This window comes from Symphalangus syndactylus, chromosome 10, assembly GCF_028878055.3.
Source record: "Symphalangus syndactylus isolate Jambi chromosome 10, NHGRI_mSymSyn1-v2.1_pri, whole genome shotgun sequence".
Lineage (NCBI taxonomy): Eukaryota > Metazoa > Chordata > Mammalia > Primates > Hylobatidae > Symphalangus > Symphalangus syndactylus.
The window spans coordinates 109,880,959-109,906,827 of NC_072432.2; the positions used below are offsets into that span (position 1 = coordinate 109,880,959).

The window sequence follows — 25,869 nt, forward strand, 5'->3', positions numbered from 1 at the left end:
TTTCAGAATTGAGAGTACTAGAACTACAGCTAGAAGAGGTAGTAAGTACTGATTTTTTTTATTGCATCCATATGAAGTACATGCAATACAAAAAATTTAAGCTCTATTAGGCAACCGCAATACCCCGAAATAAAAGGTCTAGAGATTAGGCTCAAAGTGTACAGTAGAAAAAATGTTTCATAGGGTCCAAATTGAGAGGGACCTTAGCCATGAGATAGCAGAGTCAGACGTGTTCATCAGCATTCCTACTCGGCACTGCTGTTCATGCATCTCTTAAATTTCTCTTTGTACCTGAATTTGCTTTTATGACCTAACTTTGCCAGATTAGCAAACTGAACTTTATACTTTTGCATTTTAAGAATCTAAACCTTGTTACACAGTTCCCACCCAACTCCCCACCATTTTAGATTATTATATCAGAATGCTAAAAATACTTTTGAAGAAAAAAAGTTTATTTTTATTCATGTATGCAAAGACAGTATCAGCAACAGGCAGAAGCATATTTCTAAGTTTAGAATTAATTTTTCGTTTTGAAAGGTTCAGGACTTTATCTTTTACCCTTACTCTTTTAAATGCTTCACTTCAACAAAGATTTATTCCCTTACTTTTCCTTAAGGTCATATTGGAATAATTAGAAGTAGCTCTTTAGAATATAGATATCATTTATAGTAAGCTGGAGATTTAATCACAGAATGATGTGTGTCAGAATGTTATAGCACCAAAAAAACTACAGATCATTTTTAAATGGACAAATTCAGGGTGCTTTCAATTTCTGGGGTGTAATAAAGCCCTCTTGGGAATTCTAAAGTTAAAAGACTCTCTCCTTCAGATTCAGAATGAAAATTTTGAGGAATTATAGACCCTAGGGAGCACTAGTAACATGGCTCATAGTAACTACATTAAGTTAGAGTCTCTACGTTTTAGGGAAGAAGTCACTGAAAGAAGGGCCAGAAAGCCGCTTTAAACTCATGTCCATGGCAGATCAAACGATACTGATACAACTTTTTCCCTTAGAAAGGTATTATATTCCATTGCTACCGTTCCAGGGTTTGGCCTTTGAACTGCTCTGCTTATACAGCTACTTTCATTCTTTATATCACCAGTTCTAGGAGCAAACCTCCTCAAAGACTAGTGACAAAGGCTGGAAAAGAAAGACTGTGGGTATAGCAAAAGGGCGCTGGTGCTCTAGCTGTTTGTCACAATGTAAAATGAAGACACCAGCTAATCTAGAAAGAATGCTAACTTTTAACTCTAGCACATTCTTGAGATATACTTATTAAACAACTTTTGTGGTTTAGAAATACCAAAACTACGTACTTTGAGTCTTCTGGACATATTTTACTTTACAAAAGGAAATATAACAGACTAAATCTATTTATAGAAAGTAACTAATATTTCAATGTTTTTATAAAAACAATTCCCTTCAGATACTCTGATTAACCTCTAAGTGACATAAAAAAAGTTGCAGCATTCTTTAATACCAATATTTTGCACAATTTGACATACAGCCAAGTTTAGCATTTCAAAGAAAAAAGTTTTTACAAAAAAGAAGAATGGTGACTCATTGAGAAGCTTATGTACCTAGTAAAGTTTAGATTGTCTTGGATTCTTTAAAAAATTAGGCCCAGAATTTTAGTTATCCTAATTACTATCCTAATCAAATAGGATATATATGTGTGGATTCTAGATAAAAGATAAAATATTTTGAATAAACATATGACCCAATGATTGGACTGTTTTCTTTGAATCTGTTTTGCTGGGTTTAGATAAGAAGACTTCAATAAAGCTAACTATATATTGAGTTCCACTGATTAAAAATGCAATTTTTAAAATTTTGCTTTTGTGGTAAATTTCTAGACAAATCATAAATGCAAAGCTCAATATTGTAAATACTGTAATGTTCACAGGTACTTGTTGGAGAAGTGAAATGCTTGTATTCAGACCAACAAAATTCTGACCTTTCAAAATAGGTTTTTAAAAACTTTTTTTGAAAATCAGTATTTGCTTTTATTAAAATGCCAATTTCTTAAAAATCCTTGCAGATAAATCTTAGTTTCTTTCAGTCTCAATTGTTTACTTTCAACTATATATTCAACATAGAACCAGTTGCTAAATAAACATCTAATGAAGAACAGTTTAAGATAAAATAGACAGTCTAATAATACAACTTATACACAAAGTTTGAGTGTGATTTACCAAAATTCAGAATTTCTATAATAGTGGAAAACTTTTAGCTTAATATTCAAAACCAGCAACTTCCCATGTTAACTAGATAGCCAGGAGGATCAAACAGATTTAAGCATTGCCCGACTTCTTCTAAAGTGATGCACTCTTTTATCCTGGAAAAGACAGAAAGAGTCCTTTTACTTTACTGAAAATTTCTGATTACTACTATAGATCTGAAAGTTGTCAAAAACATAAACCATTTGTTTTGGGTTTAAACATTATAAATAATGAGAAAAAAGATTATTCTTTTTGAGAAGCATTCTTGAAAACTGGGATAACATATGTACCATGATGGCTTGTTTTATTAAAGTTTAGTTAAAAAAGAAATCAATTAAAAAAAAAAAGAAATCCCAGTAAACTCAGAAATAACAGGACTTAGACTCAGTATCATTTTATGTACTTCTTAATTAATAATTTTGCAGTAATGTCCCAAAGACAGCTGGTAGAAAATGTAATTCTAAAAAATACTGTTTTCACTAACCGAATTGCATTTAATAGGAACCACAGCTTGTGAACAGCTCTCCAATCTGAAATTTCATGTTTTTAGGTTAAAGGTGTAAGTTTTGGCATTTAAAGACATATCATTAACCTGTGAAGATGTATTATTCTTTAGAAAGAAACAGAAAATTGCAAAACTTTCTTTTCACTCTATGTTGCCTATAGATGTGCAGAGAGAAAAGTGAGAGGCCTTAAAAGGAGAAATGGGACTAAGCAAATGAGTAATAACATAATAGTATTTTATTTTCTACGAAGTTAACTGTGGCCTTTTTCTAGGACCTCAGTTTCACTGTCATATAAATAAAAGTGGCTTCTGGAAGTTACCTAATCTGTCAAAAGAGTGATATCCTATTTAGGTTAAAATCTATAAAACTGGTCACCAACATGTATCTGCACAGGTCATGTAGGAAACAAGATTATGAAGGGACTAGAGAATCAAGACAATAAAGAGTGGAATTAGCTATGGAAATAGTAAATACATTCAAAAATACCTCATGCATTCAAATTCAATACAACAACATGCAGTCAATCAAAATAGGTCTAGATGTCAGACAACTGCAGGATGTCAACTTCTGATTCCTCTCCCAAACAAGCAGAAAACTCTGGGAGTTTAAAGGGAGTCTTTTGTCTAATACCAGGTGAGAGCTCAAGTTTCAAAACTATTTTCTGGGCTGGGCATGGTGGCTCACGCCTGTAATCCCAGCACTTTGGGAGGCTGAAGCAGGAGGATCACTTGAGCCCAGGAGTTCAAGACCAGCCAGGGGCAATATAGTTAAGATTCTGCCTCTTAAAAAAAAAATCTTTTTAACTAGCCAAGTGTGGTGGTGCATGTCTGTAGTCCTAACTATTTGGGAGGCTGAGGCAGAAGGATCCCTTGCGTCAGGGGTTTGAGGTTGTAGTAAGCTGTGATTGTGACATGCACTCCAGCCTAGGTGACTAAATGAGGTCACCTCAAAAAAACAAAAAACCACAGAAGACTATCTTCTGCTTTAAAAATCATTTAAGTACTACTGTAGACACCTATGTAATCGTCAGAACTTTGGGCAAGCTAAGCTGATGTACCATTCCAGTTCCTTCTTTTCTAAGTTATACTATCTATGCAGAATGAAGCAACAAGAGAACAAATGTCAACTTTAAGTGTGTTTACTCCCTGTTGCGAAGATGTTAAGAACTTAATTCTGCTATATGGCTCTACTCTTCTACATTATACAGGAGATCCATAATATAACCTCTTAAAAAGGCTTAAGCTTCATCCTATATCCACTCACAGATGAAAAAAAAGCTAGTCTACTTTCTGTTTTAAGGCACAAAGTGATGGTTAAACATTTCCTTTTGAATGTAAAGTGTGTAGCCAGTTTTGACAAATTCTGGCAGCTCCACTGAAGGTTAAATATGACTTAGCAATTCCATTCCCAAGTATATACGCAAGAGAAATAAGAACATACGTCCATGTAATAACTTGTACATGAATGTTCACAGCATTATTTCTAATAGTTAAAAAGAAGAAATAATCCCAATGTCTTTAACAGATGAATGGATAAACAGAATGAGTAATAGCCACAAATAAAAAGAAAGAAAGTTCTGATACGTGCTAGAATATTGATGAACCTTGAAAACATTATGCTGAGTGAAAAAAGCCGGTCACAAAAGGCCACATTATGTATGATTCCATATACATGAAATGTCCCGGACAGGAAAATCCTTAAGAGAAGGTAAGTAAATTAGTGGTTGCCTAGGGCTGCACAGGATGGGGGAAAATAGCAGGTGACTGCTAAGGTAGGGGGGTGATATTTGGGGTGATTTAAGTATTCTAAAATTGATTGTGGTCATGGTTACACAACTTTGAATATATGAAAAACCAGTGAAATGCAAACTTTAAATAGGTAAATTGTATTACTTGTATCTCAATTATATATTTCAATAAACCTATTATTTAAAAAACACCTTCCCTTTACGAACCATAATATTTCTCTCCCATAGGACTGACCAAGTTAGTTCTTTTTCCTATTCATACAGGGACCCAGAAACCTTTAGTCCTGTACTTTCTCATTTTAGACTTGTAAAAACTGGAGCCTTAATAAGATTTATCTATCCAACATGGATAGACGGCGGGATCAGAAATCAGATCTTTCTGGAATTCAACTACCCACATTCTCTTCCACTTCACCAACTCTGTCTGAATCAACCTCCAATTCTTTCTACTCAACATTTTATTGCTTCACTTTACCCTTTTTCTCCCTTCACACTGCTCATCTTATGAGTAAACCATTTCTTTTCTTCTCTTTAGTCCAATATGCATGTATTTTTTTTTTTTTTTTGAGACAAGGTCTCACTCTGTTGCCCAGGCTGGAGTACAGTGGCACAATCATGGCTCAATGCATACTCAACTTCCCAGGCTCAAGCAATCCTCCTACCTCAGCCTCCTCTGGTGTAGCTGGGACCACAGGCATGCACCACCACAACTGGCTAAGTTTTGTATTTTTTGTAGAGATGGGGTTTTGCCATATTGCCCAGGGTGGTCTCGAACTCCTGAGCTCAAGTAGTCCACCCATCTCAGCCCCCAAAAGTGCTGGGATTACAGGCGTGAGCCACTGCACCCAGCCAAGATCTGCTTTCTATATCTAAAATTTTCTTTTACTATTTGGTCAAGCCAGTCAACTAACTCTCTTCTCTAGTTAACCCTTTCAATTACAAATTTCTGCTGAAGGATTCTTCCCTAAAGGTAACTACATTATATCAAGATTCAGCAGGAGAAAATATACTGCCAGGTAAAACCCACTCTGGTTTACTGTGTTATAGTCAAATGCCAACAGTTAATTAAATGCTCTAAGAAATCTCAAAATACATATACCACAAGGAAAACAGATACTTTAAAGCTAACAAGTGTGCTTTTTAATTACGCATAACTGTTATATTCATACCTTGAAGTAGTCATCTTGAGTAACAACAGAGTTTCTCAGTCTGTTCTCTGGATTAAACAGACAAGATACCACCGTTTGTATGCTTCGGTCCACAGATTTCTGAAACACAGAAGTTTTCAGTAATGTAAAGACGACTCTTTCGCTCACTCTTAATAAGGGTTTTTTTGATAGTTTAATGAACATATTACTTTATTTCTAAAGAAATGCAAAAAATGCTAAAAGAGACTGGGAGTGGTGGCTCATGCCTGTAATCCTAGCACTTTAGGCCAAGGCAGGAGGATTCCTGCCTCCTCCTGAGGTCAAGAATTCAAGACCAGCCTGGCCAACATGGTGAAACCCCGTCTCTACTAAAAAAATACAAAAATCAGCTGGGCATGGTGGCGGGTGCCTGTAATCCCAGCTACTCAGGAGGCTGAGGCAGGGAGAACTGCCTGAATCCAGGAGGCAGAAGTTGCAGTGAGCCAAGATCACACCACTGCACTCCAGCCTGGGCAACACAGCAAGACTGTGTCTCGGGAAAAAAAAAAAAAAGAAATTCATAAAAATGTGATTCGTAATTCTTACCACGTATCACTCAATATGCAAGTTTTCTGACAATCAAAGATTTTAGAACCTTAGTGATAGAATATTGGTTTAAAAAGCTGAATTTGTTAAATCCCTAAGTGAAATCCAATGTTTCAAGAAAAAATACTCAGGACAAAACCTGACAATTACACTGTAAGCTATTTTAATATTTATTTGCATTCTAAAATCGAGTATCAAATCAAGGAATTTACACTCCAATGGGACTTCTTCAGTGTTACACATATTACCAACACATCAACTACTTCCACACTCCCGCTCATTTAAGAGAACATATGTGATTCAAGAGTGATAGTATTATTATAGAAATTTGCTCTAACGATAAAAAGAAGAAAGAACCCTGCCTAATTCAATATTTGAATAATTACTACTGACTTCACCACTGTTGGGAACTATTGCCACATAAAATGTTATAGAGAGAATGCCGTAAGTAATGTGTTTCACTGTTTAAATAAATATCAAAATTATAAAAGAAAAGGTACATGTAATTTGTACTAATTCCTCTTTTGAAGAGTAGAATTCTTGAGGAAACGCTCCCATAACGTTCTGCCAAATCATATTAATACAGTATTTATTGAAGTATGGTTTTTAAAAATTAGTGGAACTGGAATATAGGAAAGGACTGCTGAATCAGAAACTTTATGTATACATTGAAAATTTGGGCTATCTGAAATTTCACCAACCTTTACATTAACTGCTGAATATTAGTCAATTATTTAAGATCTATAATTTATGGCTATCTTCAAATTTGGGCAAAAATGCTTGCTTCTCAGAAAACCATTATTAAAACTAGAAAAAATAAATATGAAATATATGTAAACAAAATTAGATGTTTGCCTTTTGTGGGCCATTTCCAGAGGGTGGAGTAGCTTCATGAACTGAACATTCATTTGGCACAACTTCAGCTCCCGGATCAACTTCATTACAGTGGTAGTTAACAGCTGAATAAGCCTATATTTAAAATAATGAAAGTGTAATCAAACAGACATACAGATATGTTTAAAAGCCACTTATTCTTCAAAAAAAGCTGAGCTGGTATCGAAAGTTTCAATGTAGGTTGTGTTGAAATTCAATTATATTATTTCAAAAACTTTGTTTTAAATGAACAGTTAAAATACAGTAAGGCAGCCTTCTGTTTTAAAATGTCTTTAAGGCATCAACATAATCAGAAGTAGGACTCTAAGAAACTAATGTAGTAAGGCAGTGTTTGAGAATTTTAACACTTATTATATCCTTCAAATTTCCAATCCCGATGAAAGACGGCAGCTTAGGTGTTTTGGACGTAATACTCTTGTTTTATTCCTATTCTTATTTAACAGTAATTAACAGCAAAACATTTCTGTTCCTCTTCAACAATTTTTTTATGGCTGGTAAAGCCAGAGGCAGATTCTAGGCAGATACATGCTAATTCTAAAGCCACATTAATACTACCTTTCCTGAATTATATAGTCTATCAACAAGTAACTGAACACTTATCATTATGTGGACCAGCCATTGCTTAGGCACACAAAAACCTGAGAGAAGGAGGCACTGTTGCTCCCATGGGAGTTTCTAACTGGGTTAAAAAGAAAGTAACAAAATGTAACACATTAATATAAAAAACTATTTAAAAATACAGGCATATATGACATGGAAAACAATCAAGAAATATAGTTAAACAAAAAAATACTTTAAAATAACAGGAATTATATGTTTAGCTAATTCACTTTACCGGAGGTATAACATAGCTCCTTTGCTCCCCAACAGGCCACTGTGGTGGTATCTTAAAAAAAAAAAAAAGGAAACCGAAATTATTCAAATATTCCTTACACATTTTCAAAAACACATGAGATACACAATATTGAAGTACTTAGGCTGGCTCCTTTGTTGTTATAATAAAAGAAACAGAATGGAAAAAAAGTACTTTATGTTTCTAATCCCTGATGTTCTTGTTGTTACTTCCATATATAAAACCTCACCCTTTTCCCAATTTTCTGGAGTTGGCATTGTGGAAATCTCAGAGATATTAATTCCTTGAATTTATTACCATAGATATGATTATAGGTCATAGATACAGTCATATCTATGTAAAGAGACTCAGAGAACTATTATCGTGAAGCAGTCAGCTAAAATAAAAATATAATTTGAATTCTGAGCTCTAAGAATTGGATAATTTTATTTCACTCTATCTCCCTAAAAAATTGATGAAAGTCAGTCTGGCTGTTTCAGCTATTTGACAGCAAAGATGAAAAAATACATGCTGAAATACACAAGGGGACACCAAATCTCATAAAACTGTTGTAAAGTTATTGCTAAGTATATTCCTGTCAAAATATTATTCCATTACTTCTAAATAATAAAGAGGTCTTAATTCTAGACTAATTTTTTTCTTAAATTTTAGGTACATTTCACTAGTTTAAAATGACAAACCATTCAGACAATTTGTATAAACAAGCTAAAGGCCTCAATAAAATCTGAAAGTAAATCATTTTACTCCCTCTTAAATTACCTGATAATTATATACAGGCAACTGATATCCAGTGATGATCTGAACTGGTGAATTTGGGTAAGTAGGATATGCCTGAAAATCAAGTTTACAGAGAGAACGAATTAAAAAAACATTTTTTAAAATTAGAAATATTATTCCCAACATAACAAAAATATGAAAACTTTTAAAATATTTTTCTATATACAACAATGCAGAATTCTAAATGAATGACTGACTTTACGAAGAAAGAAATATTCTCTGTCAAGTGTTACCCTTTGGGTGGGGAGGGGGAACAGACAAATGACAAAAGTGACTATTTCACCAGGCAAAGTTTATCTTATTTATACTGTATACTTGTTCACCCCCGGAAGTTATTTTTTACACTGGTGATAAGGCTCTATTCAGACAGACTTCAATGTAAGTTAAATTAATACATTTGCTACTTCTTTGTCAAAATACTTCTAGACAGTTTTGTGTTTGACAATATTATAGGGTAATATGTATCCTCCTACAGATGCTATGGCTTTTTCTGTACTTCATTTCGAAAAACTAAGGGCTGTATATAATCCAAAACTGGAAAAGAGACAGTATAATGTCTTAATATTTTTCAATAGTTACTGATTGAAAACATATAGGTGGCAGCATACACGAATCACCCAGATTCAGTAATGGCTCACAGTAAATGTTAGAAACAAATAGGGCTTTTATTTTTTTTCTAGCCATTGTTCAGAGAAGAAGAGGAGGTATAACCTACACATTTCAAGTACATGAAAAATGTTAACGAATGAAAGACACTGAAGAACTATTTCACTCCTATTTTGCTACTTTATTTTCCAGCAAAGAAAATGTCTTTTAAACTAAAACATAAGTAAAATGAATTAAGAAGAAAATGTTATTTACCACCAGTAAGTGATAGTATGTCAAATCCTACTTTAAATATCAAAGTAACCAGGATCAGAGAAATTATATGCCAGAAACTCACAGGATTTATGTAGTAAAACACATCAGAAATCTACCCATTCCAGAATCAGAATATATCCAGAAGTCAGCAATTTATATGAGGACGCATCTGGAAATCATTGCAAATAAAGAATAGCTAGACGATTTGCTAACCTTAGAGAAGAATATACTAGACAGACACATAACGATAGCTGCTTTCAAATGCTTTAGGAACTAGTTATACAGGTGGGGAAAAGGAAGAGATTTCTTCATGTGTCTACAGAGGTCATTTCTAAGATAAAGACAAAGTATACAGAAGATCTTTAGCTCATATAAAGAACAACACTAAGAATAATAAATTTCTAACAAAAGTAATAAATTTCCCATCACTCAAAGTATTCAAACAGGGATGCTATTACCACTTACTATGGAAACTGGATATAATTCCACAGAGGGTACGATGACTACAATAAACAAGAGAATAGGAACGTAAGCAATTCTTACCTGAACATACTGAGTTACAGGATTCACCGTGGTTGGGGGCTGCATATAAGTTTCAGTGTTTGGATTGGTCCAGACATTCTGAAACTGTGGTGGAGGAGGATGATTAAAAACCAAAGGACGTGGCTGCACATGATAAGCACCTTTTTAAAAAGCAAAAAGAAAAAGCCTATTTTTAGTTCTTTGAAAAGCTACACAATTTCTTTTTTGTTTGAAAAGAACAATTTCTTTTTGTACTCACATAAATTTTGTTTCCTGATTGCAGGGCCCAGCTTCAGCTTTTTACCATGGAAATTTATCTGTGACTGAAAATAAAACAGTAACAAAACTAGAATCAATTTTCAAGTCTTTACTTCCAAGACTTGGGTGAACACCTAAAGTCTTCTAAAGTTCCTATTATCATAGAAAATCAGTGATAACTACACACCAAATTAAAATTTGTCATCATGAAGCTACCTTACCCTTACTTCTCTAATCAGTGTCAAAAGGCATCAAGTGAAAGTTGGTCAAAAATTTTCATCACTCTGCCCTGTCTCCAACCCTTCCTGTCTGTAGTTTATGAACCTAGGTGCCCAGTCAAAAATAAACAGGTTCTAACAACTTATGTGAGATTCCTCTAAGTTTGGATTTTTTTGACCAGAAAGTGTATCCTCTTCCAAATTTTACACCAAACTGAGTATATCACTCGACACTAAACATTGTATCAATAAAACAAATGAGATTTTTCTATTAGATTACTTACTTCTACTATCTTCTGCACATCCACGTCATTAAAAAATGAAACAAATCCATAGCTATAAAGGCAGATAAATGAAGTATAAAATCACCATCATACAGTACATGGTTCAGAACTTCTACAATATACAGAAGTGATCATGACTAAAAGATAATATACTATGCTAAATATTTGTTAAGATGTACATGATAGATCCTCTACAAATACTGCTTTTTCTTCATCTGAACTATGTTAAAATGTGCTAAGATTAGGGTAGTGTGGAAACTTTATTGATTAACAAAGAATTCATATCCATGAACCTGAATTTAACTTACTATCTAAGACAAGGTGGTTAAAATTTAAGATACTGTGCGATATATGAAGAAAACAATTCTTTGAGAAAACGGATTAATTCATTTGTATGAAATAAAGATTGAAGATATTCAAAAACAAACATTAGAAAAATGACTAAATAAAAGAGCTGGAAATAAACTTTTATCCTCTACATGAAAGAAATTAACACAGCAACAAATTTATATAAGTGTCAGAATACCAATTTTGAAGTCTTCTCTGATACTCTATACGTGGCTAGAGTTCAGATATTTTTGATAAAATTACTCACCCTTTGGACACACCAGTTCGATCAGTGATTATCTTCACTTCTTTCACTGAACCATATCTAGCAAAGAAGCTTCTAATCTCAGTTTCATCCATCTATGGAAAAGAATTGAACTTCAAGAGTAAAAATTCAGCATTCAAAAATTTTAATTTTACTAAAAGAAGGTTCGATGATGTGAAAATTTCTCCCCCATTTATCCCCAAATGACTAGTAGCTCTTTTGTCAAAGATATTTTTAGTATCTATGGGTCAAATGTAAAACGAATTCTAAACCTCCATGAAGTACAAAAAAACCTTAAGTTTGTAACAGGCCCCAAATCCCATTATTCATAATGCATTTCAAGGTAAAAATGAGGTATGAATACAATACCCTAACATCAATTCCTCCAACAAAAACAGTGTTTGGCATGATTTTGCCTTCTGGTAAAATATAGCCTTGGCTGGTTGCAGCTGATGAGGACTGCGTGCTGGCCTCTCTGGAAATGGTTGAGTTTGGAGTTTCAGGATTTGCAGTAGACTGTAATTTGGAAAGTAGACATCATAATTAGATACACAGGAAAAACCTATACATAATGTGAAATATAATTTTTGTATTTTAAGTATAAAATATTTTATATAAATTACTTTCATTCTAAGTTAGTTCAGGCTCAGGATTTAAACTTATCAGAGTAGATCAGCATGGAATTTTAACAAAAGGATATAGTACTTTTTTTTTTTTTTTTTTGAGACGCAGTCTCGCCCTTGTCACCCAGGCTGCAGTGCAATGGCGTGATCTCGGCTCACTGCAACCTCCGTCTCCCAGGTTCAAGCGATTCTCCTGCCTCAGCCTCCCGAGTAGCTGGGATTACAGGCACCTGACACCATGCCCGGCTAATTTTGTATTTTTAGTAGAGAGGGGGTTTCTCCACGTTGGCCAGGCTAGTTTCGAACTCCCGACCTCAGGTGATCCGCCTGCCTTGGCCTCCCAAAGTGCTGGGATTACAGACGTGAGCCACCGTGCGCAGCCAGGATACAGTACTTTCTTAAACCCAGTATTGCTCATTACCAAGTCTTGCACAATGCTGTGGAAGAATACTTAGTATTTGTGAAAATATGCGAATGAGTTAAAAAAAAAACAAAACCCCAAATTAGAAAGTTCAGATTTGTAAAAATCAAAATCAAAATCATCCTGTTCTATATTCATAAACAACTTTTCATTTTACTGAGTACACTAATAAAAAGGATGACAAATCTCAAAAAAAAAAAAACTCCAAAAAGCCACATCAAAAAGAAAATAAGCCCCAAAGTTTTAAACCAATTTGTTCTGCTTCGCCTTTTTCACCAAAATTAACATGAATTTTTACAATTTTAACACTCCCTGTGTTAGTATGCCTGCTTTACTTTGGAAATGGATCATGGAAACATTATTTGCTCACATGTCACAGCTCCTTCTAAAAAAAGGATTATAATCCTCTTCCCTAATGCTAGGGTGTTCAAATCATCTTTTGAAATAACACTTTTCTTCCTAAGTAACACCAAATCAGTCCCACTGATAATTCTAATTTTCACAGTAGGGAGATATAAATGATACCATCTTTATTTTCGGATAAAGAAACACATACATATAACTCATTATTTTTTCTGGATTTTGATCAGAACTGTCTTTATTCTTTCCGCAGTAGACTCTAAGGCTAACGTAAAATTTTCTGAAGTAGAATTTGTAAGTAATATATATGTCGGAGAAGCAATATAGCAGAGTGGAACAAAAATTAATTTAGTCAGGAGATCTAGGTTTATGTCCCTTACAGGTAAGTGGTTACAAGCCACTTAACTTGCCAGCTGTGTATCTCTGGGCAAATTGCTTTGAGAAGGAAATGAGATAACATCTGTGAATTCATTTTGTAAAGTATAAAGTGGTATGCCAATACAAGTTAGTGTTCTGTTATTTGAATTTATTTTCAGATTTTTTTTCAAGTTTCCTTTTTGGCTTTACTATTTTAGCTGACTTATTTTGAAGATACTTTTAATTAAGAACTAATTGAAACATTAGGAAACTATGAAACATCATTAATTTAAAAATCATTGGTGAAGTGCTTGTTGACTACAAAAGGTAACTATAAAAGGGTGCAAAAGAGAAAGCTATTACACATATACCTGTTTGAAAGAAAACAAGACAAAAGAAAGCAACTGTTATCTTTTTTTATAGGAATAAGAAAGAGTTCCTGCTTTGTTAATTAGATGCTAGAAGTTACTGATTCTACACAGCTTTACTAGAGATGAAATCTAAATTGTCAAATCAACTAAAGCTGAGTTTATTGCTTTTCTCTATTCGTTTGTGCTTATACTTGCTATTTTGGGTTTGTAAATAATTCCTAATTCTTTCTTTTAATAGTGGTATTTCATGACAATAATATGAAGAAAAATTTAAAAACTATTTCTAAAGTTTTTCCTTTCTAAAAATGTCTTACGTTATTGTTTCTCTAAATGACATTAAGCTACGTATCTTGAACTATTAGGAACCTGATTAGATTTCCCTCCCCTACAATTTACCAATCCCTTCCCAGTTCATTCAGAAATCCCAAACAGAATAAAACAAAACAAAATAAATTCTGAAATTCTTGTATTTTCTCATTTTCAATTCCCCCTTGATTTGTGGATGAACTTTGGATATGTTTTTCTTTGATAAACAAGCTATATATACAGTATTGTCTCTGCACCACAGTGTTTGGATGTATTTTAATTTAGAAGTGTAACATCTGGCAGAAAACTGTGTCAGATTACAAGAGGTTATGATAATGCATTGATTCTCAACTGGGGAAGATTTTTGAGCCCCAGGGGCATTTAACAATGTTTAGAGACTGGCTGTCACAACTGAGGTGTATTCCTGGCATCTAATGGGCTGAAGGCCAGGAATACTACTGCACATCCTACAATGCAAAGAAAGCTTCCTACAACAAGGAACTATTTGGTCCAAAATTTGAATAGGGTGTGGTTAAGAAACCTTGTGACAGTGCCGTAAGAATTGAGGAGGAAAATTATTGTTTGGGAAGAACCTGATTTCCATTGTTCAGTAAAGTAAGTCTTTTCAGGATCTCAGTTTCCTTGCTTGAAAATGAATGGTTGGAAAGAATCTCTGGTGTCTCTTCTAATTCTCATACTCCATACAAGAGTAAAACGGATACTTGGAGACAACAGTAGTTTGGTAAAGAGGAAAAGAGGCATTTGATATTATAGGAAGTCTGACTTTGGCTTGGATCTTACAAACTGGCTGCCTGCTTAACTGGAATCGTAAATATAAAAATCACTGGATCACTTTAATAGTGTAATAACATCTTAAATTAAGGAGGCGCCATCACGTCCTAGTTCTCAGCCAGCAGGTGGCGCTCAAAGCTAACAAAGTAAGCAATGTACTTCATTTTTACCATGGCTTGATTAGCAGGGATTGTTAAATTCCTACTGTATTTATACATAATGTATATATAAAAATCCACAATCAATAGACAACCTTTGGTGAAACTGTGGCCAAAAATATAAATGAATGCTTAGGATAAGCAAAAGCTTAATTTTAAAGAAAGTACCATCGTAACTGTCAATAGCATCCTGAAAACAAACTGCATTAAAGAATTAATTTTCTTAATCATACCTTCAAGTGAGTTGGTGAATTTTGAAATGAGAAATGTTGGAATAGTAAACAGGGGTGAGCTTCAAGACCAACATATACACAACTCTCATTGTTATGTATAGCAAACATATTGCTTGTTATATTTGGACAACCAAGTGACAAAGACAGCTAAAAGCTGGAAAAATTATTATTTAAACTCCTGGGATGTCAGCTTCTTTCACAGTATTACCTAATTCAATTACTATGTGAACATGTAAGCAAATTGAGATTTACATAAACTGACCAGGAAAAAGGCTATAATTTGTAGTTATCAAAGTTACATTCATACCAACAGGAAGGAACGAATAAAGAGAATGCTAAAATTAAGAAAATATGACATGAAAATCAGACTCAAAACTTTAAGTAAATCCAAGAGTAGATTTTTGGGGAGTTCGGGGTGGGTAGGACGAAATTCAAGCAATAAACAATCCTGGCAAAACTAAGCAAGAAAAGGCAAGAAAGCAAAAGGATATATGAGACCTGAGAAATGGGTTATGACCACAGATTATAAAACAACGCTATGCATAAACTCTATAGGAATAAATTTGGAAATCAACGACATGACAAACTTGTAGAGAAATTTAAATTTTTACAAAACAATCTTGAGAAAGAACACCCAATGATACCTGGCTCAGTTTCCCTGGGAGTTTTTTCAACTTGTAAAGAAATAGGTAACTTGGGTGTATGTTTGTGTCAGAGAGAGGTGCACACACACACTAAGACACCAGAAATAAAGAGAGAAGACACAGAAGAAGAGATTAAGAAATTCAAACACTTTTCTTCAATTTTCAAGGAGGAAAAATGTATTTCTCAACGCATTTTACAAAGCTAACAGCATATAACAAAGCCTCATCAAGATGAGCCATCCCTGCCCTCAACATAAATGCAAAATTCCAGCAGTATATAAAGAATACAGTTTATATTGGAAATGCAAGAATACTTCACACGATATTGTTACTTTAACTCACCATTGAAAAAGCATTTGATAAAATACAGCATTCATTTTTAAATTATTTAAAAATCCAAGTAAAACAAATAGAGGAATCTTATTTTCTATCAATCTAATTCTACCCTATCATTAAGCTTAAAGTGAAATACTAGAGTCATCTCCATTGAAATTAGGAATAAGATAAGGGCACCTCCTTATTACTACTATGTATTTTTTTCCATTATGTATGACAAAGGTGAACATTAATACAGTTTTTATGAATCAATAAAAATAAAAATAAAAAGGAAGTTTAAAAAGCTAATGATGGATCAACTTCATTGATGATTTTAAAAAGTGCACATCAACATAGTAAAATATCTTCCAGCTATTAGGTTGACAATTTTAAAAATCCTAATACCTTTCATTGGAAAGGGTGTGGAAAAGAGATCATTCTACACACCATCAGTGAGAAAATACCGATACATGCTTTACCAAGAGTAGCTTGGAAAAGATGTATCATAGTTTGATAGGCGGGGATACTCATCAGTATACTAATGAGGGGCGTCACTTAAAATTGTTACTAAAGGGGCAAAGCGCTTTCACCCAGCAATTCCACTTACAGCAATTCATATCAAGGAATTAATACAAGCGTGCCAAAATATTTACACAAGGATATTCATAGCATTTTTTTTTTTTGAGCCTGAGCCTCCCCGCTTTGTTGCCTAGGCTGGAGTGCAGTGGCACCATCTTAGGTCACTGCAACCTGCCTCCCAGGTTCAAGTGATTCTCCTGGCTCAGCCTCCCGAGTAGCTGGGAATACAAGTGCACACCATCACGCCTGGTTAATTTTTCTGTTTTTAGTAGAGATGGGGTTTCACCATATTAGACAGGCTGGTCTCGAACTCCTGACCTCAAATGATCCACCCGCCTCGCCCTCCTAAAGAGATTACAGACGTGAGCCACCGTGCCCAGCCCATGATAGTAGTGTTTTAATATTGAAAAAGTATTCGCCATAAGCGAATTCGGTAAAATAATGGTATAATTTTTAACATATATTGAAAATTAAAATTATCTTCAGAATAATGCCATCAATTGAAAGATGCAAGTTGTAAAATAGTATTATGCAGCACGGTGTAACTCTTGTAAAAGTTGGCCCATCTATGTGCAATACATGCATAAACATAATCTGGAAGGCCATACATGTACCAAAATTTAACGGTTATAAGTGTTGGGATTAAGATGGATTGCTATTTTCTTACAGTGATTGTTTTCAAATGAGCAAATATGCTACTTTTATAATCAGAAAAAAATAATCCAATGAAACAATTAGGATTTCTTCCTTTTAACTCTAAAAATGAAAAGTATTATAATTAATAATTACTTTTAACTCAAGGTGATTACTTTTTATTAGCATGGATAACTACATGTTGCACAATTACACATAATAGTTGTTTATTTTTATTTTAATGTTTATACATGGTAATATAAACCGTGTATAAATTTCCTCCCTGAAGACACTGAGAATTATCAATGCAGACACACACACAGCATGTAATACGCGCATTCTTTGACTCAGTGGTTGGTCTGCGTGTTCAGAGCCGCACCTTGTGGTGGCGCTGAAGCAACGCTAGGCATTTACCAAACACAAAAACGCACACCTAACGCTGTCTACCAAATGAACATTTTGTCAGAGGTTCCTGGTTTATCGAGAGGGAAAAAACTGTGCCCAGAATTTAAAAATGCTAAAATTCTCAATGGTAACTACTGAAACCAACCTCGTGCCGCAAAGATGACGTCAGGTGAGCTTTTCTGCCTGTCGCCGCCGCACGAGGGAACCGCCATCAGCAACTACCCAGCAGCTGACAGGCGCGAGGGGACCACAGACACTTCCGACCCAGCCCCCCTCAGCTAGCGGGCCATGCCTTCAGGACGCCTCACACCCCACGCTGAGGCCCCCACGAACCCCGCCCACCCCACCAAGTACAGGGACCAGGAGGGAACCACTTCCTAAGGAAGCTCCGGCCCTCCAAGTCTAAGGAGGCAAGTCCCTCAGCAGGCCCGCCGCCATCTTGCGGAGCCACCGGCAGAGCGCCAGAAATGAGGCTGGCGGGGCGGGGGCGCGTGGGAGTGGGGGAGGGGCGGGGGCGCGTGACTGGGAGACCGCGTGGGAGTGGGGGAGGGGTGGGGCAGTCGGGGGTGGGGAACCCACCCCCCAAACCTCTGCCAGCAGAGAACCCGAGCCGGGAAATGGGTGCCTCAAGAAGGTCGTGGCCCTTGCACGTGGCCGGCAAGGCAGCGCGTCCTCGGGGTTCACCCCCACCTTGCCACCCTCGGCGTCCCACGCCTGCCTCTCTGTGTAGGCCGCGCCACTGCCAGGCCGCCTCTCCCCACTCTGTGGTTCATGACTTGTGGTGCGTCCAGGCAGGTGCCCCCCCAAAAAGGAAAGCCGAGGGTGACTTCACTTTCCGCCCCCGCAGAGCCGAGTTTCACCCACGAGTGAAGACTGCGCCGGCCTTGGCCCTCGGGCTTCTCCCTCAACTCACCATGATGGCGGCAGGCAGCAGTTCCTGACCGGCTCGAGGAGGAGCAGAGGCAGTGCTTGGCGCCCCACTTCTGGGGCTGCTGTGAGGTCCGCTGGAACCCGCTGCGCGGCTTCGAGTGGTCAAAGGAGCCAAAGACGAAGAGAAAAGGAAAACCAAGGGCGGGTGACAAGGCTGAGGAGCGACCAAAAGGGGGACCGTCAGGCTGAGGAGCGCAGGCGGACTGAGGCGTGGTCCGCGGGGCTCCGGGAGGTGGCTCCTGCGCCGGGTATCGGGGCGCGTGGTATCGGCCTCAGCCAATAGGTGGCAGCGCCCCCGCCCCCTGCGTGGGGGGGCTTAGGGGGACGACGGCGCCCACGCAGCGGGGGCGTAGGGTACGCAGGGGACGCAGCGCCTGTGCGCAGGTCCCGTGCCTCAGTCTCAGGAAGGCGCCGCACTGTCATAGACCCACGGACACACACATCACCCCCAAAACACCCTTGAAATAAGTATGCATACTGAAATATATGGTATAGTTTACAAAAATGATAATCTAATGTGTCTAGGCTGTAGTTTCCAAATGGCATCTCTAAGGCACGGGGTTAGCGCAATCACTTTTAGCTTCGCACTCACCCCAAAATCTTTTTAAATGCCTTCAGAAATAAATCGAAGCAAGTCTGTGGAAAACAGAAGGAGACATCAACAGGCCAGAAACTTGGACTCCTTTCTGTCAAGTTTGAGATACAAGGGGTTGGATGGGAGGAAATGCCAGTTTGACATTCAGGATGTTTGTTCTTTCAAGAAATAGTTACTGAGTGCCTGTAATTACCAGGTACTGCAGATGCAGGAGTGAACAGAATAAAAGAATATGTCTTTGCTCAGGGTCTTACATTTTAATGGGAGAATTCACCTTCTAAGCCTTACAGGAAGGCACTAGGCCTGCCTAGAGAATTCTAGAACATGCTCAAGGTCAGAGTACGGGCCTACAGCAGGAGCGAGCTGTGGGCCAGTTGGTGGAGCCAATCACGTAACTTTGGGAACCACTCCAGCACCTTAGTTATACACACAGGGCTAAGTAGCTATGACCTTTATTCACAAACTTCACTTCCGTACTGATGGAAAGCATTAAAATGTTACTTTTTGAGCTGGTAAAACGTTGGACTTTATAACGTGAGAAGTGTCTCATTACTAACACCTAGTAATACGGGATAAAAAAAATAACGTTTTATTTTCAATATGCAGCTAAACTCATAAGAAGGGAAATTCCAAGTACCAAAAATAAACTGAAAACCAGAGCAATGACTTATTCAACTGATTCTTCTCCTGCCCAGGATATGGGGCTGGGCTGTAGGGCAGCCAGTCACACTAGTTTGCCCAGGACTTACACGGTTTTAGCACTGAGAAATTCCTACGTCCCTAAGGAAACCAGAAGGATTGGTCATCCTGCGTGTGGGTAAAGTGTTGTTACTCTCTCTAACTTGAGGTCTGGATGTTTAGTGGTAGGAGGTAAGGGCTCAGGATGGGAGCTGGAACTGAGTACTCTGCAAAATGCCATTGTGCCTAAAATCCTTAGGAAAAGGATGGAGTAGGGAAAATGTAAAATACCCATGGCGAGCAGATGAGGAAGCTTGTCCCATCTCTGGATGAAGAAAATATGTATTTAACTCTGATTAAATTTCGAAACCCTAGACCTGCATTTCTTCAAAGTTTGGAGTTTAAATCTATAACATACTATTGGAATCCCCAAGCCAAGAAATGGATCCTCCTACACCATCACCCCCTCTCCTGCCTTAAGAGATCCTAGACATGGGGCATCTAGAATACCTGGCAGAAGCAAACATAAAACCGACTTGAATGAATGCTTCTGCAACCTATGATGAAAGTGATTCTCATTAAGAAATTGACCCTTTAATGATAAGCTCACAATAAAAAATTATGCAACACTACTTACCTTGAATGAGAATGGCATATGAAAAAGAAAGTTAAAATGTCAAAAACTTACAGAAGAAGCTTCTTTTGCATTGTGTATACGTGTTTTTTTTTTCTTTTTCTCACGTTTTTTTCCCTCAACTTATTTGGAGTAATGCTCGCGCTCTCGCTCTCCCTCTCTCTCTCTCTCTATATATATATATATATATGTGTGTATGTGTGCGTGCATATATATGTGTGTGTGTATATATATATATATAAATAATATATATATATATTTTTGAGACAGAGTCTCGCTCTGTTGCCCAGGCTGGAGTGCAGTGGCATGGTCTCGGCTCACTGCAAGCCCCGCCTCCTGGGTTCATGCCATTCTCCTGCCTCAGCCTCCCGAGTAGCTGGGACTACAGGTGACTGCCACCAAGCCCGGCTAATTTTGTTTTTGTATTTTTGGTAGAGATGGGGTTTCACCATGTTAGCCAGGATGGTCTCAATCTCCTGACCTCGTGATCCGCCCGCCTCGGCCTCCCAAAGTGCTGGGATTACAGGCGTGAGCCAATGCACTCTATATTTTTAAGTGATTGTTTTACTATTTTAAAATGTAAACTTAAAATATAAAGCTAATAAATAGCTTTACTCTCCCCTTGAATAATGCAAAGGCCTTTAGGATGTCTTAGCTCTACACACCCTCCCCTCTCTCAGTTTATAAGTTATTCACTATTTTAGTTCTATCCTGGTTTCATCATATAAATTAGACATCGTTTTTTAGACACACCCACATATGTAACAACATTTTGCTTACCATTTCTTTGCATATCTCAGATCTTCCTTCTGAATCATTTTCCTTGTGCCTGTAGTGAATTCTTCAGAATTTCCTTGAATGACAGTGTGATGTGGTAAACCCTTGGGTTTTTTTCCACCTGAAATATTTTGATTTTTCCCTGCTGTTTCATGATAATTCTACTGAATATATAATTTTAGGTTTACAAGTATTTTTCCCCCTCAGAATATTGAGCATATTACTCTGTTATCTTCTATTTTCTATTGCTACTGAGAAATCTGCTGTCAGACTTTTTGATGTTTAAGACCAATTTTTCTTTGGTGTTCTGAACTTTCACAATGATGTCAGTAGATGTGGAGTTTTAAAAAATTTTTCCTGCTTACGAGTTTTAAGACTTTCTGGATTTGTGTATTAGCTTTTAATAATTCTAAACAGTTTCACCCGTTTTCTTGTTAAAGATTAGCTGGTTAAGGGATTAAACATTATTTGTATTTTATATTTCATAAGTTATTCTTATAATTTACTTTTCTTTAGATCATGAATTTTTCAAAGGTTGGTGCTGTTTTCTTGAAATCTCTTAATAGAAGGAATTTTATCTAAGATCAAAACTGACTGTATCCATTTCAATGTGTTAACTTTAGTGGCATAATTCGTATCAGTTCAGAAATAAATCTCTATTTATAGTTTCCTGTATGTGGGGGGAGAAGAAAAAAACACTGGTGTCTTTGAACACCTCTGCCAGTTCTTCTGTGCTCCTAAAGCCTACGGCTTTGGAAAGAAGGCTATGTTTGTATAGGCACACTTGAACTTCACTTCTGCAAATCATTTTCAAGATTTTTGTTATATCTGCCCTCAGTCTCTATTATTATTTACCTGTTTTAAAAATTAACTTCTTGTCGTCCTAAACAACAATATTTGAAAGATCAGACTTACTGTTTTAGCTACACTTTTTAACAATGACATTAAAATAAATACAGAATGATTAAAGTTTAAAACAATGTTTGTTTATGCATCACTTCATACCACATTCTCCCAGGGCAGCGGGTAACATAGTTTTGGGAAACACTGGATTAGCAGAACTCTATAGAGCTTTAGATATGCAAAGTTAGGCCCAAGGGACTAAAGAGTAGAGTTTCAAATTGTTCTGCCTAATAAATGAGAATAATCATATTACAAGGGGAGAAACCAAGCAAGGCAGGGAAATTGGAAGTCCTGGAAGCTGGAGAAAAGAAATAACCTTGCAGGTCAGCACGTTAGCTCATGCTTGTAATCCCAACACTTTGGGAGGCTGAGGCCGATGGATTGCCTGAGTTCAGGAGTTTGAGACCAGTCTGGGCAATGTGGTGAAACCCCATCTCTACCAAAAATACAGAAAATTAGCTGGGTGTGGCAGTGTGCACCTGTGGTCCCTGCTCCTCAGGAGGCTGAGGAGGGAGGATCATTTGAGCGTGGGAGGTGGAGGTTGTAGTGAGCCAAGATCAACCCACTGCATTCCAGCCTGGGTGACACAGTGAGACTCTGTCTCAAAAAAATAAAAAATAACATTGCAAAGTGACAAAAAGTTGGAGCCTACAGTGAAAGGTATCTGATTACATTAGAATCATCTGGGGAACTTTAAAAAATTTATATGCCCATGCCTCACCCCAAACCAATTAAATCAGCTGAGGGCAAGGCTCATAAGTCAGTATATATATATATTTTAATAAATGTTTCTCTGGTTACTCCAATATGCAGCCGTATTTGAAAATCGGTGCTATAGAGCCTTGCTACTCAATTTGTGATCCTCAGATCAGCAACTTCACATCACATGGGTGCTGTAGATTCTCAGGCCCCACCCTAAACCTACTGAATCAGAATCTGCATTTTAACAAGATCTCCAAATGGCTCATGTGCACATTGAAGGTGAAGAAATGTTGCCATAGAGAGCACTTGTCATAAACAACTTGCTTCCGGGTTTTGAGAATCCTTCACCTTACAAATTAAGTCTACTTTCTGAGCCTTTCTTGCAGCTACAGCTTGGGCAGGTGACCTACACAACATCAATGAGATGCACCCATCCTAAATTTTGAATAGGGGACTAATGATGCCATAATGAAGGTACTGCAGAGAATACTTTCTGGAGAAGAGTATCAACAGCAGCAACAGCCATGGTATCGGTTAGAGCTGCAATGGCTACTACTGTCAGTTGTGCAAACCATGGTGTACTCAGTGCCAGCTGAGGTTTCTTCACTGGACAAGTTCTGCAGCATGATGTCGTGTGTCATTCCTGGAGACAACCTGGCTCTTTGGTTCATTTTGAGATTCTGTGAGCTAGTTACCCAATAAATTTTAATAAGTTCTTTTCCTGCGTAAACCAGCCAAAACTTATGTGACTATTGCTTGCAACAAAGCTTCTGGACTACATAGGTGATGAGTGAGGTCAGCCAAACTGCTTTTAAAAAGAAGGTTAACAGCTAAAAGACTTATAACTCTGCTGTGATTATGTAGCAATGTGCTGCTATTGTGTCCAACCTTTAGTAAGCTTCCAGTACACACACAAATGGCTTATGTCAGTGGTGTTTTGTGAGGAGTGTCAAGGACACTCTCCATTGCAACGTGGGACAGGGACAGCATGCTGATCTACAGCAAGATGACCCATAGATGAAATAATTCAGCAGGCACAGTAGCTTACAGCCAAAAGTGACCTGGAAAAGCAAAAATCATAAGCTCAGTATTCCCAGCAAGATAGAAAGAAATATGTGCTATTCCTATTGCATGTAAGCAGATGTTTAAACCAATTCCATTTAAATCTCAAGGTATAGTGCCTTGTCTTTTATTGGGCCTGCATTCATGTGGTCCAGCATAGCAACACACATCTAATGTACACTTGTGAATACTTGCAGAGACATCTATCAACTGAGCAATGTTGCTTAAGCCCTGCTTATTCACCTTTAACCCTGGTACCTGCAATAATAGTTTATTCACTCAAAACTTAAATCTTCTAAACAGGTTGTCTCAATTTTGGGGTTGGTCTGAAGCAAACTGACATAATCTTCACGATGGCCTCATGATACTTGCGTAAATATTTAACTGAAAAATGATTGACTTGTTAAAAGTAATAATATTGACACTAGGCACTGATACTAATATGGCACATACTATGTACCAGGCATTATTCTAATTATCTTACTTCTACTAGTAGTTCATCTAATCCTCCTAAAAATAGTAAGTGCTATTATTATCCCAGTTTTACAGAGAAGGAAGCAGAGGTGCACAGAGGTTGTATAACTTGCCTGAGATGATAGTTGGTAAGTATCAGAGCTGAATTTAAACCCAGTCAGACTTTAAAGTCTGAGTTCGCAGCCATTACGCTATGTTAGCAAACTACATGGAGGAAGAAAGGGCTAATATAGTGGGACAAAGTTATGTATTAAATCTCTTGTTCCCATCAGAGTAGCTAAACAAAGAAGCAAAACCCCAAATCTAAACCCCAAAGAACACTATGGTCTGAATGTTTGCCCCCCTCACCTATTCATATGTTGAAACCCTAGTCCCTGAGGTGGTGGTATTAGGAAGTGGAGCCTTTGGGAGATGATTAGGTCATGAGGGCAGAGCTTTCATGAATGGGATTGATGCCCTTATAAAAGAGGACTGAGGGAGCTTAGTCACTCCTTCTACCATGTAAGAATACAGCAAGAAGTTGGCAGCCTGCACCCCAGAAAAGGGTCCTCACCAGAACTTCACCATGCTGACACCCTGATCTTGGGCTTGCCAGTCTCCAGAACTGTGAGATACAAATTTCTGTTGTTTATAAGCCACCCAGTTTAAGATATTTTTCTTATAAAATCCTGAACAGATTAAGAAAGGTGGTACTGGGAGAGGGGTGCTGCTGTAATAAATGCCTAAAACTATGGAATCATCTTTGGAACTGGGTAATGGGTAGAGGCTGGAAGAGTTCTGACATGTATCCTAGAAAAATCCTACATTGCTGTGAGCAGAACAGGCCATAAAGGGCTGGTTTTGATGGAGGCTCGGAAGGAGAAAAGGAGAGCTGTAGAGAAAGCTTGACTCTTCTTAGAGAGTACCTAAGTAGTTGTGAACAGACTTGGTAGAAATATGGACAGTAAAAGCCATTCTGATGTGGGGAACATGTTATTGGAAACTAGAGGAAAGGCAATCCTTGTTATAAAGTAGCAACAAACTTGGATGAATCATGTTCATGTACTAGTGTTTTGTAGAGTATTGCTTTTATTATAGCAGCCTGAACAGATAAGACACCAACCTACACTAATGAATTGCTCCCAAACGATTAGCCCTTGAGGAGCCTATCTGTTTAACAAAAATAAAATTTCCACATTTCCTTCTGAATTTTGCTTGTTAACAAATCTTTCAGTACTTTTTTCAAATGTTGGAATCAATCTTATCTCTACACCGCTGACTCCCTACTCACACACATACTCCTCCCAGTTGCTTTGAAATTGCTTTTTGTGCATCAAGAGGCGTTACTGCTGACCAAACCCTTGCAAATCAGAGAGGTAGAAGCTGTTGAGCACTTGTGGAAGAAGCAGAGAGAAAAAGCTGGTAGAACTCACTCTTTTTCCTTTCCCCATCCCTAATCACTCTCACCTC

The 25,869-nt window shown here is 37.1% G+C and overlaps 1 protein-coding gene across 3 annotated transcripts in view; it reads right to left on the bottom strand.

Annotated features, from left to right (window-relative positions):
• Window positions 1-431: 431 nt before the first annotated feature.
• Window positions 432-25,869, bottom strand: part of DAZL (deleted in azoospermia like) — an 87,445-nt gene continuing 62,007 nt past the window's right edge. For 2 of the 3 annotated variants that reach the window (XM_055295531.2, XM_055295533.2), the window contains 10 exons: window positions 11,838-11,984; window positions 11,472-11,563; window positions 10,877-10,928; window positions 10,376-10,439; window positions 10,138-10,277; window positions 8,716-8,787; window positions 7,939-7,989; window positions 7,065-7,178; window positions 5,646-5,744; window positions 432-2,339 (listed from right to left, as the gene is read on the bottom strand). In XM_055295531.2, the coding sequence (XP_055151506.2) occupies window positions 2,286-2,339; window positions 5,646-5,744; window positions 7,065-7,178; window positions 7,939-7,989; window positions 8,716-8,787; window positions 10,138-10,277; window positions 10,376-10,439; window positions 10,877-10,928; window positions 11,472-11,563; window positions 11,838-11,984 (885 nt within the window). In that variant the 3' untranslated portion in view covers window positions 432-2,285. Of the gene's footprint in view, window positions 2,340-5,645; window positions 5,745-7,064; window positions 7,179-7,938; window positions 7,990-8,715; window positions 8,788-10,137; window positions 10,278-10,375; window positions 10,440-10,876; window positions 10,929-11,471; window positions 11,564-11,837; window positions 11,985-18,578; window positions 18,862-25,869 lie in introns of those variants that run through there. The other variant, XM_055295532.2, reaches the window with a different exon arrangement.